This window comes from Larus michahellis, chromosome 2 (genome assembly GCF_964199755.1).
Source record: "Larus michahellis chromosome 2, bLarMic1.1, whole genome shotgun sequence".
Lineage (NCBI taxonomy): Eukaryota > Metazoa > Chordata > Aves > Charadriiformes > Laridae > Larus > Larus michahellis.
The window spans coordinates 151,750,070-151,766,166 of NC_133897.1; the positions used below are offsets into that span (position 1 = coordinate 151,750,070).

The window sequence follows — 16,097 nt, forward strand, 5'->3', positions numbered from 1 at the left end:
AGAAGAGTATCTAAACTAGAAGCATGGGGAAAAACTAACAGGTACAGGAGACTGATGTGATGCCATGACAGGGAGGAGGCTAACAGCCAGTGCACCTTTAAAAAACGTGTAGAAGAATGGCAAAGAGCAGAATTACAGTAAATAGGAAAAGCAAACGAGGTAGCCTACACTGCATGTTGAGTGATACATACAGTGTTAAGGAAGAGAACAAGGGCCAAACTAAGAAGCCCTTTCACACCAGTATAGGAGCCTAAAACACAGGAGGTTGGATCTAGAATGCTTGAACCAACCAAGAGCCCTGAAGGAAAAGGCATGGCATAGAGCAGCAGGATGCAGTGTTGCCAGGCAACCACCTTTCCAAGACTGAGAAGGCAGAGACTTCCAGGTGGGAGAGCAGCCCTGTTGTTTAGAAATTATATTAATTACCATAAAAGAAAAATATTACCAAAAAAAAAAACCAAGGAGCACTATAGAATACTCATAGGTGGAAATTAAGACTCCAGAAATGTAAGTGTAGTATTGAGCTGCTTCTACAAACATCTAAACAGGGAAATGATAGTGAACAGGAAATGTTAAGTAAAATTAGAGAACCTGCAAAAATACGACAGGTAGTAGTAATGGAGCATACCCAAATATCCACCTCACCAAGATGACTTGAAGAAATAAAATTTTGAATGCGGGAAATAATTGTTCCCTAGAACAAGCAGTTTGAGAGCTCCCAAGAAAATATGTTCTTTCAGATTTGAACCAGCTTGGTACTCAAGCTTTAGTTAGAGAAGTATTCATGGGAGAGCTGCTCCATAATAGCAGTCATAATGTGGTTTGATTGTACTGGGAAGGAGCAAGTCAAATAAACCCAGCACAGGGATATTCAATTTTCTGGAAAGGAAATTATACAAAAATGAAGTAATGCAGATTGGAATCTGCTAATTGACACTACTTTAAAAAACCAGGTAAAACATGTTCTACAATTCAGAATTAAAAACCCACTGAAGTGGTTCAGAAAAATGCCCATGTGACTGAGTAGGAAAGTTGAAGTAGCTACAACAGGGAAAAGGTTGCCATTTAAATAATGAAAGTCTGCCTTTCCAAAACTTCATAAAACATAGCAGAGAAAATTTAAATAGAAAATAAAGAGAGCAAAAATAATTGGAGGAATACCTTGCAGAAAATGTCTCAGCTGATCGTAAAAAAATTATTTGACAACAGCAGAAGCAAGAAGTCAGGTAGGGAACTGATGGGACAACTCATGACAAATAAGAAAAAAAGGGACTTTTATGGTTTAGGACGCCACAGAGCGAAAAACTCTGTAACTTTTTTGTATCCATCTTTCCTGCTGAAGATGGTGTAGAGATTACCAAACAAGATACAGTGCTTGTATTACACAGGTCTAAGGCACTAGATCAATGTGAAGTAAATACAAAAGTTCTAGCCAAACAGGTAAGGCAAAGGACCAGGAGCAGATGGCTTTCACCCAGAAGACCTGCTGAACCAAGATACATATCATATCATTTGAAGATCTGATCTAGAGGAGTGGTGATTTCCCAATGTAAATCCCATCTATGTTTAGAGAGGATCCTTGAATTTACAGAACAGTGAGTCTGAGTTCTATACCTAGTAATATGATACAGCCTAAAATAATTAATAAAATTACTGAGCACATGGCTAAAAAAGGTTTCTTGGGAAAGAGATTGGGGGTGATATAATTGAATTTCACAAAAACTATGAAGACAGTGGAAAGGCTGAATGCAAAAATGCCATCAAATCCCACAGTAATAGAATTAAGAGTCTGACAACAACTATGGATGCTGGGAGAGTACAAAAGAAACTACCTAGGCTTCTGTGCTGCTAAGTAGCATTTCTTTTTGCCATTTGGAAATACCATACTGTGCTAGTGGAGCTTTTTTTCTGATCCAATAGGGGGTTTCTGTTTTTACATTCTTATGTTTAAGGAAGAGGAGAAATAAACCTGTCTATAACTTGACTTGTTTTTCTCAGAAGAATTGAAAGGCTGTATAATGAACTTTGAATATCAAATATTTCATAGCAAACAAGTAAGATTTGAAAATAAGCCTCTCTCACACATCTTGGTGATCTTCTCCAAGAAGATTTGAAACATTGACTTCTTATCACAGAACTGAGAACAAATATGCTATGCAAAATATACAAAATCAGAAGATCACAGATTGTGTATGTTTGAAAGAAACAGTTCTCTCTTGTGAGGTTAAAAACAGACAGGAACTTTTTTCCTTTTTTAAAAATTCTTTGACAAATAACAGCATCTGCAAAATCATTACTGTTACTACTAATAGCAGTTATAGTATACGCTCTTAAGTCTTTTACTACCCTCTTAGTAGTAGATTTTAAAGTTCCCTTTCTGTTACAAATTGTATCTTATTCCAAAGAAGAAGTGAATAAAATCTTACCAGTCAATTTAAGTCATAAACTGACTTTTTCTTTCAAAGCTAACACTTTTTACAGTGGCTCCCTTCCAGGATCCTACATAGAGTTAATGTCAATTTGCAATTATTACTACTGAAAGAGTAATCGGAGACTGCTCTAAAGTAAAAACTCTTTAAATCACCCTTTGACATTATTCATATCATGAAAACAGGTATAGTTTAAAATATACATTTGACCTTTTTTGTGAACAGTGATGATATAATCCCTTTTAAATGATCTGCAATTATATAAATAAAATTATGATCTTGCAGTCTTCACCAGCTCAGCATGACCTATTTGAGTACAACAGAACAAGAACCTTCCAGTGATATTGCCAATTAGGAAATAAAATGGATTTGGAGATTTCTGAGTTGGCATTATTCTGTACTAGCCTACGTAGATCCAGTACTCTAAAACAATATTTAGATCTTCCCCTTCCAGACACAAAACTGAGATTCCCATATGCTTATAAAGATCGAACAATAGACTTGCTTACTTTGTAAAGCCATGCAATGTAAATTAATATGCCAACCAAATTCAGATATGGGAAAATATGTTTGCCTACATTTGAACTACTTTTTAAAGAGAATATGCAATTATTTTTCCTTTTTCATCTTAATTTTTTGCATTTTTGGTTTGAAGCTACAACATCTTTTCTTTCATGTTTATCTTTTAGGAAGCCAAAGTAAGAAATAACCTTTATCAGCCACATTATTCTCACATAAGAATGTAGAAATCTCACCTTGATATACAATATGAAATCCTTGTTTGTTCTGTGAGTAATCACTGTGAAAGTATAAGCTGGTTTCATGAGTCGTGCTAAACAGAGAAGCTGGTAGCTGAGGGCCACTTAATCTTCCAATAACAGTGCTAGTTTCTGTAGATCCACTCCTAACTTCTAAGTAATCATGTATGGTCTCCGTTGAGAAATTCACAAATTGCAAATGGACACCTGAAAGACATCATCAGTAAATAAAAGCCAGCAGTATTAATACCAGGAGGGAAAACAAAGCATGTACATTTTACACTGATGATACCAGAAAATAATGTAACCAGTAGAAATGCATGTGTTACCCTCCCAGATGCAGTCCATGGAATTCAGTTTGAAGCATTCTTCCTCCTCATGCATTACTAATTCTGAGAGGCTGGCAAGGTAAGAAAAGCTAATGCTCAAAGATTAATATGATCTAAGGCATTGAACTGTGCATTATTTATATGCCACTTTTTGGCAAAGTTTGTTGTTTGTGCATTTAGGGAAAATTTCAGTTCTGAACATTGAATACATTCAGTTTAGTTAAATCTTTCCTGTTTTCAACTGCATAAAAGAGACGCCAGTTCTATTAAAAGAAAAAATGTTTTGTGTGCCACACCTGGAATAAAACAGTGACAAAATTCTACCCCAGCATTTTAGTTGTACATAAACTGATCTCTCTCATCCTATATATATTAAAATATCTCTCTATATAAAAAATAATAAGGCACAGTAAATATTATGCATGTAATACGGATTACACATGCATTGTAAAGGTATGTGGAAGGACAGTGTCTGGTCCCTTAAGGGTATTCAGTCAAGGACATTTTTCAATGAAGCAAAGGAAGATTAGAAAAGGAGGAAGCCATAAATAAGTACACACAGGGACACAAACATGAGGGAGGCGGTAATGAGAACCAAACCTGGTCAATCACATTAATCGATGAGGTTGAGTGAGTGTGAGAATGTTTATTCCAGTGAGGTGATCTGATCTGATCAATTGGGAAGCCAGCAGAAAAGGGGGAAACCATAAACCAATATATTATAAAGACACAGACCTGACAAAGCAAACATTGAACCAATGACAAGAAACAAACCTTGCCAGTCACACTAACTGATGGGCTGTCAAGAAACTACAGTCACAACTTCCAGGAAGATCAACCTGGATTTTGCAACTGATAAGACTATAAACCAGGAGAGCCCATACTGGGAGGGCTGCAGGAATGGACAGACCTATAGAAAACCCTGAGGGGATGCACAGGGCAAAGGGGAGCAGAGGGACACAAAAATTGGGGTAGGCAGAAAGAGGCATAAAAGGGGCTGGTTGCCTGTAGAATGGGGTGAGTCAGTACATTTGTCTGGCTGAATCCTGCACCTGATCACCAGTCTGTCCTATCATATCATATCTTCTTATTAAATATTTTCTTAACTATCTTTCTGTGTAATCTCACTCTCTATCCTGTGTGTATACGTGCTGCAAGGACTAAGTGCCAGCTGCTGGTGAGACCCATATCTGAGTGGAATTTGGTGCCAGCTGCTGGTGTCAGAGCAGGGGTGTGAGCGCCCTGCAGCCTGTGGTGTCAGCTACTGGAGTGAGTGAAAGGCCATAGCTCTCTGCATCTACAGACGATCTTACAGGGACTCTGAGCAACCTAGTTGAAGATGTCCTTGCCCATGGCAGGGAGGGTTGGACTAGATGACCTTTAAAGGTCCCTTCCAAAATATTCTATGATTCTGTCATTCTACAGACCTTGTGTCCAGAATGCCAACTAATGGGGGGACCAGTGTGAGTGGACTGGGTGCCAGCTACTGGAGTCAGAGAAGTGGTGCTGGTGCCCCTGGCCTGAAGTGAGTATGAGGGTCTTTAACTTCCAGCCACTGGAAGGAAACTGAAGAAAACGATCAGCAGCTGAGTAGTTATAGGACTCTCTAAACATTTTCCTCTTTATACATATTTCTATATAAGTTACAACAAAGTAGAATTTATATTTTGTCTGGAGCTAGTGCAACTATGGAATGATAATAGAGAACTTTCATTAAGAAGATGATTGAGTCCTACAGGTGTTTCTGGCAAAGACAATCAACATGATTTTATATAAAACTGAAAAGAAAAGATATAATGTCAGATTAATTACTGAAACATCATGAATAATTTTGTGACTCCTAAACTGTAATAGATAAATACTGTTTGTCACTTCCTTTTAGAGCTTTCTCCTCAGATACCTGTAAAGTTTATGAATGGTTTTCTGAAACATGTAACATTTTATATGCTACAGAAGAAAAGGTTGGCACATAAATTACTGATGCCTTGATCATTTCTGTCTCTCTGTATCTAAAGAGAGTCTACATGTGATAAGAAAGCTTCTGCTTATAGGTGTCATTCTTTGACTTTGTCAGACTTTCCTACACAGAGAATCCAGTTAAACCCAAACTCTGCTCTTTCTCTATCCATGATATTTGTATGCTTGGCCTTTTATTTGATCCTGTGAACGAAACACTTGTCCAAAGTTTAAGCTGTCATTAATAACTGCCAACTCATGCTATCTTGCTGTCAATTTTTTTTCTCTTTCATCCACTTTGTTTGATACCAAACCACCTCTAACACATTTTTTTCTATCGTTTTGCTATCTGTACTCTACTGTCTTTCAGTACAAGTTCCTGAACCATATCAATCTCACAAAGTATTAATCCTTTGCTCAACCTGTAGCACCTGCTTCTGTTTGCCTCAGACTTCTGCTTGTTAGACAGTTTTTTTCCATGGCTCTTGAATGAGAATCTCATATATTTATATATAAACTCTAATCATAAATCTCAGAAAAAATAGCAACAAATCATATAAAGTAACCTTGTAAATTGAAATCAACATAGTGTCATTGGTTTAGATTACACCACTAGCTAACATAAAGTGGAAAATCTTATGATCCGTAACTTCTAACTGGGAAAAAATATTTTTAGAAACACTTAAACAAGTGAAAGCCTATAGAAGGTTCCCATGATAATGTTTTCAAGTTTTTGTATTTACTACTCAGAAGAGTTAGATGTATGTGCCTCTATTAGATTAGAACCACAGCATCACTAAAACCATTTTTAGTCATCACTTTTTCAAGTGTCATTTTTTTTTCATTTTTACAAGGAATTTTTACTTTAATTTTCAATTCAGTTTTAGTCATACCCTGTTTAGGAATGGTCAAAAATGTCAAGCACATTTCAATCTGTGCGGTCTTAATTTTCTTCTAGAAATAGGAGCATTTAGTTTTCCTATACTCGAACTGGAAAACTAGCAAGGATCTGATGGGATCTGAAGATTCCAGACAGCATTATGACTCATGATGAAGCTGTCACATCAAGCTGTCTAACATTCAGGTAATGTCAGAATGAAAGTATCGATGCTAATTCTATAAAATGCTAATACAAAAAACCAATCAATTATTGACTTGAATATTGTGACTTTTGAACAAAATGCAAACATAAAAGTTAGGTTCTATATGGAAATCCCTATCCTGACATAATGTATTTCCCACAGATAGATTCTGTTGAGTCAGTGTTACTGAATGTTTAATATTATTCAGTTTAAATAAACCATGCGCAACAATTGAGTTTCATTTAAATGATAAGTGAACCAGGCTCACGGGACTTATAATCAAAAAGACAACAGAAGTTATTTTAAAAAGAGGAGAGAAAGAATCTGAACAGATGCAGAAGGGAAAAATATTTGGGATGTCACATTCAGTTACTGTGGAAGACCCAGAAATTTTGTATCATCTAGTAAATAAGATGACAGAAGATGGCAAGTATAAAATAGAAAACAGTGAGGCATGTCTGAAAACACAGCATGCCATTCAACTAGCATATAAAGCAAAAAAATCAAAGTGCATGTGCTCCTACAAAAGTACCACAAGTATAAAAGATTAGATGGGACAACTGTATAGGCTAGATTTGAATATATATTTTGCAATGATAGATACATAGGATTCACCCAAAGTTGCTCAAGGGGTTAGTTAATGTAATTCAAACACTGATATTACCTATGCAAAATCATGATGATAGAAGTTCTCGTGACCATAAAAAATCTGAAGATATAGTCACCTTTAAGACAAAAAAGAGAACCTGGGTAATGGCAACTGCGGGTTCACTGCAGTCCACAGGGAGATTATGGAACTTGTCTAATTGAATGCAATTTCCAAACACGTAAAAGACAAAAAGGGACTCAGAAGCAGCCAACAAGGATTTACTAACAGAAAATCAACCATTATTTCCTTTTATGATTAAACTGGCAAAGGGATAACAATGGGTATAATATTCTCTCACTCTGCTATGACTTTGGACTCAGTCTTCTATAGCATTCTCATCTGGAAGCTGAACATACATGAATTTGATGAATGGAGAGGAAGTAGGTTAAAAATGAATGGAACTTCAAGGCTCATAGAGCGATAATCAGTCATTCAACGTACAGTTGATAACCAGTAACAAGTACAATATTCTCTGGGCTGATATGAGAACGTACACTATTCAATGTCTTCATGAGAGACCTGAATAATGAGAATGCATCCTCAACAGATTTGTGGAGGATACTAAACCAGGGGATGTGGATGATATACCAAATGGCACAACTTCTGTCCAGAGAAACACTGAAAAAATGGAGTGTTGAGTAAACAAACCCTTAAAGGTTTGCACAAGAAGTGCAAAGTTCTTCATCCACTGCACAACATCTTTGTTGGAACAGGCTGGAAATTAATTAGGTAAGTAGCAACCCTGCTGAGAAGGATCTGCCAGTCACAGGGGCCTTGATCTAGTGTTACTGCCAACTTCACTTTGAGTGGGAAGCTTAACAACTTTGAGTGGGAGGCTTCTAGAATTCCCTTCCAAGAACATTTCTTCTCTGCTGCAATATTCACGTAGGATATGCAAAGAAGCTTAATAATACAATAATGAACTCAAATGTAGCTTAAACTTCTTCCGAACTGATACTGACTTGTTTTAAAATAATCATGATAGCTATTTATTTGTGTTAGATTTATGACCTCACAAAGTGAAATCAAGCCCATTAAGTTAGGAAATTCTAATTAAACAATTTTATCAGAAAATTGTAGTATATGTTAAATGAAAAACCAAGAACCTTGTAGCTTTTCTATTCTATATCTTTCTTTTAAGGCTTTGATAACTTCTTTAAATGAATTATAATTCCTTTTTTTTTTTTTTTGCCAGGATATTCACAATATTTTAAAATCTATGTTCAGTGTTTTCAATCTATAAAAACCCCAACAAATTTAATCTATGAAAGAATACATACCAAAACCAATAGGCAGCTTTATTGTCCATGTGCAATCCAAACTGCTAGGATAGTTGCCAGGAAATCCAGGACTGAGGATCACTCCACTGAAGTCTGACATGCCACCACCACATTGTGCTGTAAAAAAAAGCAAAGACATTTTTCAGAGGAGGAGAATAAACTAAAAATTAATCCAGAACACTGAAGATCCTTCCAACATTAATATAACGATAACTAGGTTTATATTTCAAAAAATACACAAACATTCTTCTACCACTAGATATCTGTAACAAAGTAATTTAAAAGTAGGAGCTTTAAGCATATGTAACTACTATGAATTGACTAGGTTTTAATTCGGGGGAGACATGCACCTGAAAAGAGAACAGATGTTTACTCTGAACTCTGTGTGAACCACCCTTGTGAACAGGCAAGAGGCACAAGTTAGCTCATAGCAACATTGACACAACTCCACGTCAGTTTGTAAAGAGGTATCTGAATAATATAAGGGAATAATATATTTTCAAAAGATTCTGTATCCTTCTATATTCAAAGCATTTCAAGAGGTCTTTTAAAAACATTTGTATCCTGCTGTCCTAAAAACAGGCTTAGAAAATGTACACACACACATATTTCTAGAAATCAAACTAAATCCATATTTGAACTTTATTTTATTTTTTTTCAGGCATGACACCAGTAAATAGAGTAACTTAACACTTTGGTATTAGATTTGAAATGTTAATTATGGTAAATACAAATTCGTTTATCAGTTTTTTCCAATTAACAATTGCTACATCCTTTGAAACACAATTAAAAATCATTACTTGCAAAAAAGAAGGGGATAAAGAGGAAAGCAAACCCCCTGAAAATTTCAGCACAGTATCTTTCTCTTCAGAATTTACCACAGAGCAGTGCAATTGTCGTATCAGACTTCCTAGACATATGTTAATGCACAATGATAGAAACCGAAGACTAACTCCTGAAAATATTCTTACAAATATCTGAATCTTGTTGAATATTTATAAATTCTAAGCTGACAGAGCTCAGTACCTCATAGGAGGTTTTTAACACCTCACAGGATTAAGAACAGGATTATGAGAGGCAGCTCAAGAGGATATATAATCCATCTTGAAGAAAAGCAAAGTACAAAATCTTTAATGAGATCTGCAGTATCCTACTTTACATACATTCAAGATTACAAATACAGATGACTCCTACTTTTAGGGAACCCAAGCAAAAAGGCATTTCTGTATAGTAAAAGGGAGTGCAAATAGAGTTTTACATCCCTCACATTTATTCATCATATAAGGAGAATATTTTTAAATGCATTTCAGATCTTTAATTTGCGCTTCTGGCAGGATTCCAGTGCTTCTTCCAATAATATTAATATGGTCATGTATATAGTTTAATTTGAAAAATAATGTATCTTCTTAAATTGGGCAAACACACCTTGCATTGAACTTATTAGAGATGAAAATGTAACACTATTTCTGTTTTAGTATTTTCTATAATATTCACCACTGCTGTGGAAATGATTCATAAATAAATGAACAATATTTGCAAGGGTCTCTGGAGGTCTCATCACTGATAGTCAATTTATGATAGATTCTGACTAGAACATATTTCATTCTTTCTTCTTCTGATTGGACATTTCAGAAAAGCTTTGTGAAAATAAATGTGAAGTATACTTTGAAAATCTTCAGCTTAATTTGACCATTTTCACTTTTAATTAAGTCCTTCCGGTTCTCCCTATTCTTTCTCCTGTATGTATCTCTTATTTTTGAGTTCTCTGACTTTCTTATTCTGGCATATTAAGAAAGTTTTTGTATGCTCATCATACCTAAACATATTGGAATTGGATAATTCCATCTTCGTACTGGTCCAGGCATACAGGTGATATGTGAATGTCCCTAAAATGACACAATATTTGCTTATTCATATAATAAAAAATATACAATATATGGCACATCATTAGTATTTCATCAAAAATAATTTATAATTCTAAACATCATCAAAATATATGAAAACAATAAGGTAAAACATTTATATTGTACACTGTGAATTGTATCATACCTTCAATATAACAGAGAAGACTAGTCTTAACTATGTGACTGTTAGCTCACTAAAGAATTGTGTCTATACAGTAAAACAGTGTCCAGCTGAATTCTATAATACCAGCTTTAGTATAGACACAGGTCTAGAAATGAAAGGTCTAATTGGAGAAATGTTTACATAGTATTGATTTGCATCATTTGTGGAACATGATAAAAAGTTGTGAACTACATACATTATACAGTACTGACTTTACATCTTAAATTCATAATACCTATTATAAATGCAGTCCTTACCCTCACCCCTGAAACAGTTGGCTTAAGTGGCCAAAAACTGAGTTATTTAAGGAATTTCTTTACAACATGTGTCCCTTTTCAGCAGATGAGGTGTCATGATTTCAAGGCAATCTGTTACAGACAAGTTCCAAGACCCACTAGAGTGAACCTCTGCGTTGTTCATCATCCTCATGTAATAGCAATTGTCTTCGAGAGACAGCAAACGAAAATGAAAAATCTTAAGAGAAAAATGGACTTGGGATACCCTACAAAACCATATAGTATACACTTTAAAATGACCTAGTCAGTAGCTTTTAGATGTTTGTTCAACCTTCATATGAAAAGTTAGGTTTTTTGTTGTTTTGTTTTGTTTAGTTTGGGGTTTTTTTTGTTTTTTTTTTTTTCTTTTTTTAATCTCCTTGTCAGTTCAGAGCCTGTAGCGCTTGTGGGAACCCAAGTATCTCTAAAGCATCCGGGGTAACTCTGAATATTTTATTCATCAATCTGCATCCCATTCTTTTCCTCTCCTACAAGAAAAATAAAGACACTTTCTCCATAGTGCAAGTACGCATATCTGCTCATTGCTAGAAGAAAAAAAAAAAAGAAGTGGCAAAGTCATACTGTATAAGCTGGAAGAGGGAAGAGGTTTTACATGTGTGTACTCTATGTTCTTTATATTTTCTTTATTTCAGTCATTTACTGTGTCTTGTCTGCTCACACATTTGTATTTAAGTACGAAATTAAAACAAAGAAGAAAAAAATAATTGACAGGTTGTTCCAAAGAATTACCAGCTAAAATCAGGGAATATAAGAAGTAAACTTCAATAGTCATTGTCACAGCTGAAATCACAGAACATTTTAGTTATTCTTGAAATGCTAGAGGTCTGCAGACATTACTAGAAACTGTCTTGAAGGGGAAACAAGTCCCACATTCAAAGAACAGTGATATCTGGAAGCAGACAAGTTTATTTAGTTTCTATCACAATACATAAATCGCAGCTTCTAAAAAAATATTTTTAGTTCAAAAAAGTAATTCAGTTTCTATTTTTGATGCAGTACATATGACCCCAGTATTTAGGTCTTCACAGAATTATGCAAAATAAATGTTTGAAATTATTAGCGTTTTTAAAACTTCGGTTAGTTAGTCTGACACTCTTCAACATGCGTTACAGGCCAGACCGATGTTAAGAAAGGAAGGCAGGTAAGTTATCCTTTTGCTGTTTTACTCCAAAGGTATCAGTAACTCCATTAGTGGTTAATCATGTACTGTTCTATACAAACCATTTTCTCCTTTTAAGACTGTTCTTCTTACTATGCATAGGTAATGTGATTGTTTTCTCTCTTTTTACAGTCTCAAAGACCTAGATAAAGTGGAGACTGTAGAGTCTGCAGAGTCACGAAGAAACTTTGTTGAAAATAGCAACCTATCAGTTGGAGCCTCAGTCCTTTCTGGGAGCACCTCATGTGGAAACAATATTGTTTTAGATTTGGTTCTACACTGTGACTGTACAAATTTTTGAAAATATTTTCAAGAAATTTCCTGGAGGCAGTCAGATTCCTACCGGTTATATATGCTAAGTAACTCAAAGAGGCAAATTAGTCACAGATTACCACCACTGCGTTGCCCCTAGTTAAACCTTTTGCAAATGGAAGACCATAGCAAATTTGCCTGGCAAAAAATACACCTATATTTGAAAACCATTGTGGATAAAAAACCCCAAGAAATTTCTGAAAGAAAGAAATTGCCACTATCTGATTTACTGAGAAAAAACAATTATTTTCTTTCCCTTTCTTTGTTCTTATTTCCCCTCTTCACTTACTTTCGTTATCCTTCTGTACATAGACAACTATTGATAATTGCTCATCAAGTGATTTAGCTTAATTTGCCAACACTGCATAGCTCAACTATGAATACCAAAGATGACATCAATAATAGATAACAACTTATAATCATTTATGCAGTGGAAGCACAGAGCCATATACTTCTGATGGAATATTTGGATAGTTGCTAATTTAACATTTGGCAGAAAAGCCTACCAGTCCTGCAAGCATATCACATGTCCACAACTCCTGAAGAGCTCAGTGTCCATTTTGTATTGACAGACTCAAACGTAACCATGTTAAAGAACTAAAAGGCACCATTTGAAATTGGAAACTTGGCTCACCTGAAGAGAATAACCCTGATCACACTGGAAAGACACCACATCTCCAACCATGTATCTGTCTCCAATTTTGTTCCCATTGCTTGGGGTTTGTGGTTCAGGACAAGAGTCCAAACCTATAGCTGTGAAAAATTGAGAAGTTTAGACATTCTAAGCAACATCAGATCTGTTTTTAGATTCACATATAACTTCTGTGTACACTGTACATGGGCACACTGTATTGATTTAGGAATGTTTTAGGAAGCCATTGGGTATCATCAGTTCATCTGTGGACAAGCAAGTGGCACACTATTTTGGAACAACTGTTATATAAGGAGAAAAACCTTCTTTCCTGAGTAAAGGAAAAGGCAACACTTCCCAACAATCTGTAGTCTCAACTCAAAGTCTCCTCTATATTTCCACTATGTCTTGCCTCAGTCACATTCATTCCCACCTCCAGTCTCACTCCTAATTACAGCCTACCTAATTCAAATTGGATCACCTCCACTTTCCTTTCCCAGAATCTGATCCAGGGGATGCTGGCCAATACCACACCAAGTGCAAAACACAGGAAAACCAGTGCAAAGCACAACTGCACACCTGCATTCAATCCTTCACAGGTCTGACTCTACCATTCATGCGCCCACACACACGGATTAAATATTTACATCAAATTTCACCTAATCTGCTATTTTTAACGATGTATCTAAGTATCTCTTCTATTGGAATAGTATTGAGTTTGCCAAGAGACTGTATGCTTTTTTTATGGTCATCAAAAAGAGAAATAAATAAATTCTTCTTCATTGCATCTACCCAGGAAGATCCAGGAATATATAAATATGCATAACATTAAGTATAAGCCTCTCAGTTACTGTCTTTGCCTACTGTAAGAATTACACCCTAACTAGTTGTGAAGGCAGGACTGCTAAACAGCTAAACATCAGTACCTAGGGAAATGTGGGATTCAACAATGGCACTACTTCAATATACTATCAACCTCTTTTTGTTTAAAAACTTTCTAATATAACCGATTACTTCCTGTAAGAATCTCAGTAAGTCAAAATTACTTTTTTAGGACTCTTACAATGATGCATTTTTATACTATATGAAAGCTGAAAGCTAACACAAATTTTAAGGAATTTATAAAGCATACACATTATTTTTTCTCTATAACACACGTTTTGTGCATCAATAGTAGTTTACAATAACATTGTATTGTAAAAATGAAAAAAAAAAAATTGAATGTCTGACATTTAGAAAGTAGATATTAAACCAATAATCTAGTTTGTAATTTCTATTCTTAAAAATGTATTCGGCGCATGAAATTTTGTATAAAATTATATTAAAAGAAAAATCTGTTTGAACTAAAATCATTGGCATGTACAGTCTGTTCATACAAGTAAAACTCAGGACCATGATAATATAAACTTCCTGCTGTAAAACAGAATTCCATCCTAAAATGGAAAAAAATCCTTAATGATTTTTCAGTCCTTATTTTCTCTGCTGAGAATAGCGATAAGAGGTAACAACATATTTTTTTACTGCAGATATCTGTTAGTGGGAATCAGAAATAACTGATACGGATCCACAAACTAAGAAGTATTAATTACGTTTGGTCCCTGTTGACTATATGAGGTTTTGGGGTTTCTTTTTAGTTTTATATTTTGGTATTAAGGAATGTACACAATTTAGCAACAAGGTATTCTCCAAAATATTCAATACTGACTTGCATCATTTTGTGTGGAAAGGAATGCTGCTACTTTGAAAAAGTTAGTTTTTATTTCAAGAGTCTACTCTGCAGGTTCACAGAAGAGGATGTAACGGTCCTTTCTCTATGGCAATAATGCTTTTGTGTATGTTGATCACACTCTTTCTGATCCCATAATGATCCCATATCTGCCATGTTCAAAATGATGTATTTTGCAACCTACTTCTACATAACAGATGATTTTTATCTTTCAAATTCTTATTTTATCTTCTCAAACTACAAGCAAAAAGAACATCAAATAATCCATTTTGAAAATGACTGATGGGCCTAGATCTACTTCTTATATTTCAGATACAGATGGTGATCCAGTGCATGTATAAATTAACTTCCATGAGCAATGGCATTAGAGAGAAAAGCAATTTTAACATAGGCGTTCATTGAAAACATACTTCCAGTATCATCTAATTTTTAGATAAGAAGATATATAAAGAAAAATAAGCTATTTGATGCTGTCTTGCCCTTCTCCAGTAGCTCCTATGGCTCTAAATATAAAAAGCTGCAATGAAATAATAGATAATGCAATCTGGGGCTACACAAGTCTTAAAGTAAGAATGCTTTTTATTTTTTAAAGTTATTGCTATAATTTTACGCATTTTTTTCATATTTATGATGTTAGAATTATACATTATACAGTCTAAACACATAGATTTCTAAGGATTATATATTAGAATGAAAATTAGTGTGTCATATTTTTTACTAATTCTAAATAGATACTGAGTATTATAGAAATTATGTATGAGGCAATCTGAAAAACTCAACTAATCTCAAAGAATGTTACTACTATTTATACAGCATAATCAATGGCCTAATTAGGAAAACTTTAGTTAGAGAAAATTAAGACTAAATTAGTATCTATAGTGACATAATACATATAAACATTACTTATGTGTTTAACAAACCGTTCTGTGGTGCTCTTTGTTGACATACTTCAGTTGATGGAATATATTTTCTTATTTAAGGTATCCATTAGAATACATAAACTTCATTTAAGGATTCAACAAAGAAGTAAAAATATGCTAGAAAAAAAGATTATTGATAAGACCATGGTTCACTTTTGGAATATGAGTATTTGATTCCTTATATCAAAGTATCATTTACTTGGTCTTAAAATATTTCTTCAACAAATAAAGTTCTTTTTTTGTTGTTTTATTTTTATATAAAAAAAGTACATTTGGATTTTGTAGTAGTTCAAAAGATGAGCCAGACTGGACTGCGTGAAAAATCTATTAATAAAGGATGAAAAGAGATATTGGAAATGAAACAGAATGAAACCTTCTTACAGAAAAGTGTTGTTGAGATGAAAAAGTAATCATTTTGGCAAGAGAGGTGCACTTCCCCTCAGACTTGAGTCTCCTAGAATACATGAAACAGACTTAGAAGATGCACTACATATCGAACAACT

The 16,097-nt window shown here is 34.6% G+C and overlaps 1 protein-coding gene across 3 annotated transcripts in view; it reads right to left on the reverse strand.

Moving 5' to 3' along the window:
* The window catches only part of CSMD3 (CUB and Sushi multiple domains 3), a 684,352-nt gene that overhangs the window by 104,450 nt on the left and 563,805 nt on the right, over positions 1-16,097 (reverse strand). For all 3 annotated transcript variants that reach the window (XM_074577705.1, XM_074577704.1, XM_074577703.1), the window contains 4 exons: positions 12,952-13,070; positions 10,300-10,369; positions 8,484-8,600; positions 3,185-3,394 (listed from right to left, as the gene is read on the reverse strand). In XM_074577705.1, the coding sequence (XP_074433806.1) occupies positions 3,185-3,394; positions 8,484-8,600; positions 10,300-10,369; positions 12,952-13,070 (516 nt within the window). The remainder of the gene's footprint in view (positions 1-3,184; positions 3,395-8,483; positions 8,601-10,299; positions 10,370-12,951; positions 13,071-16,097) is intronic.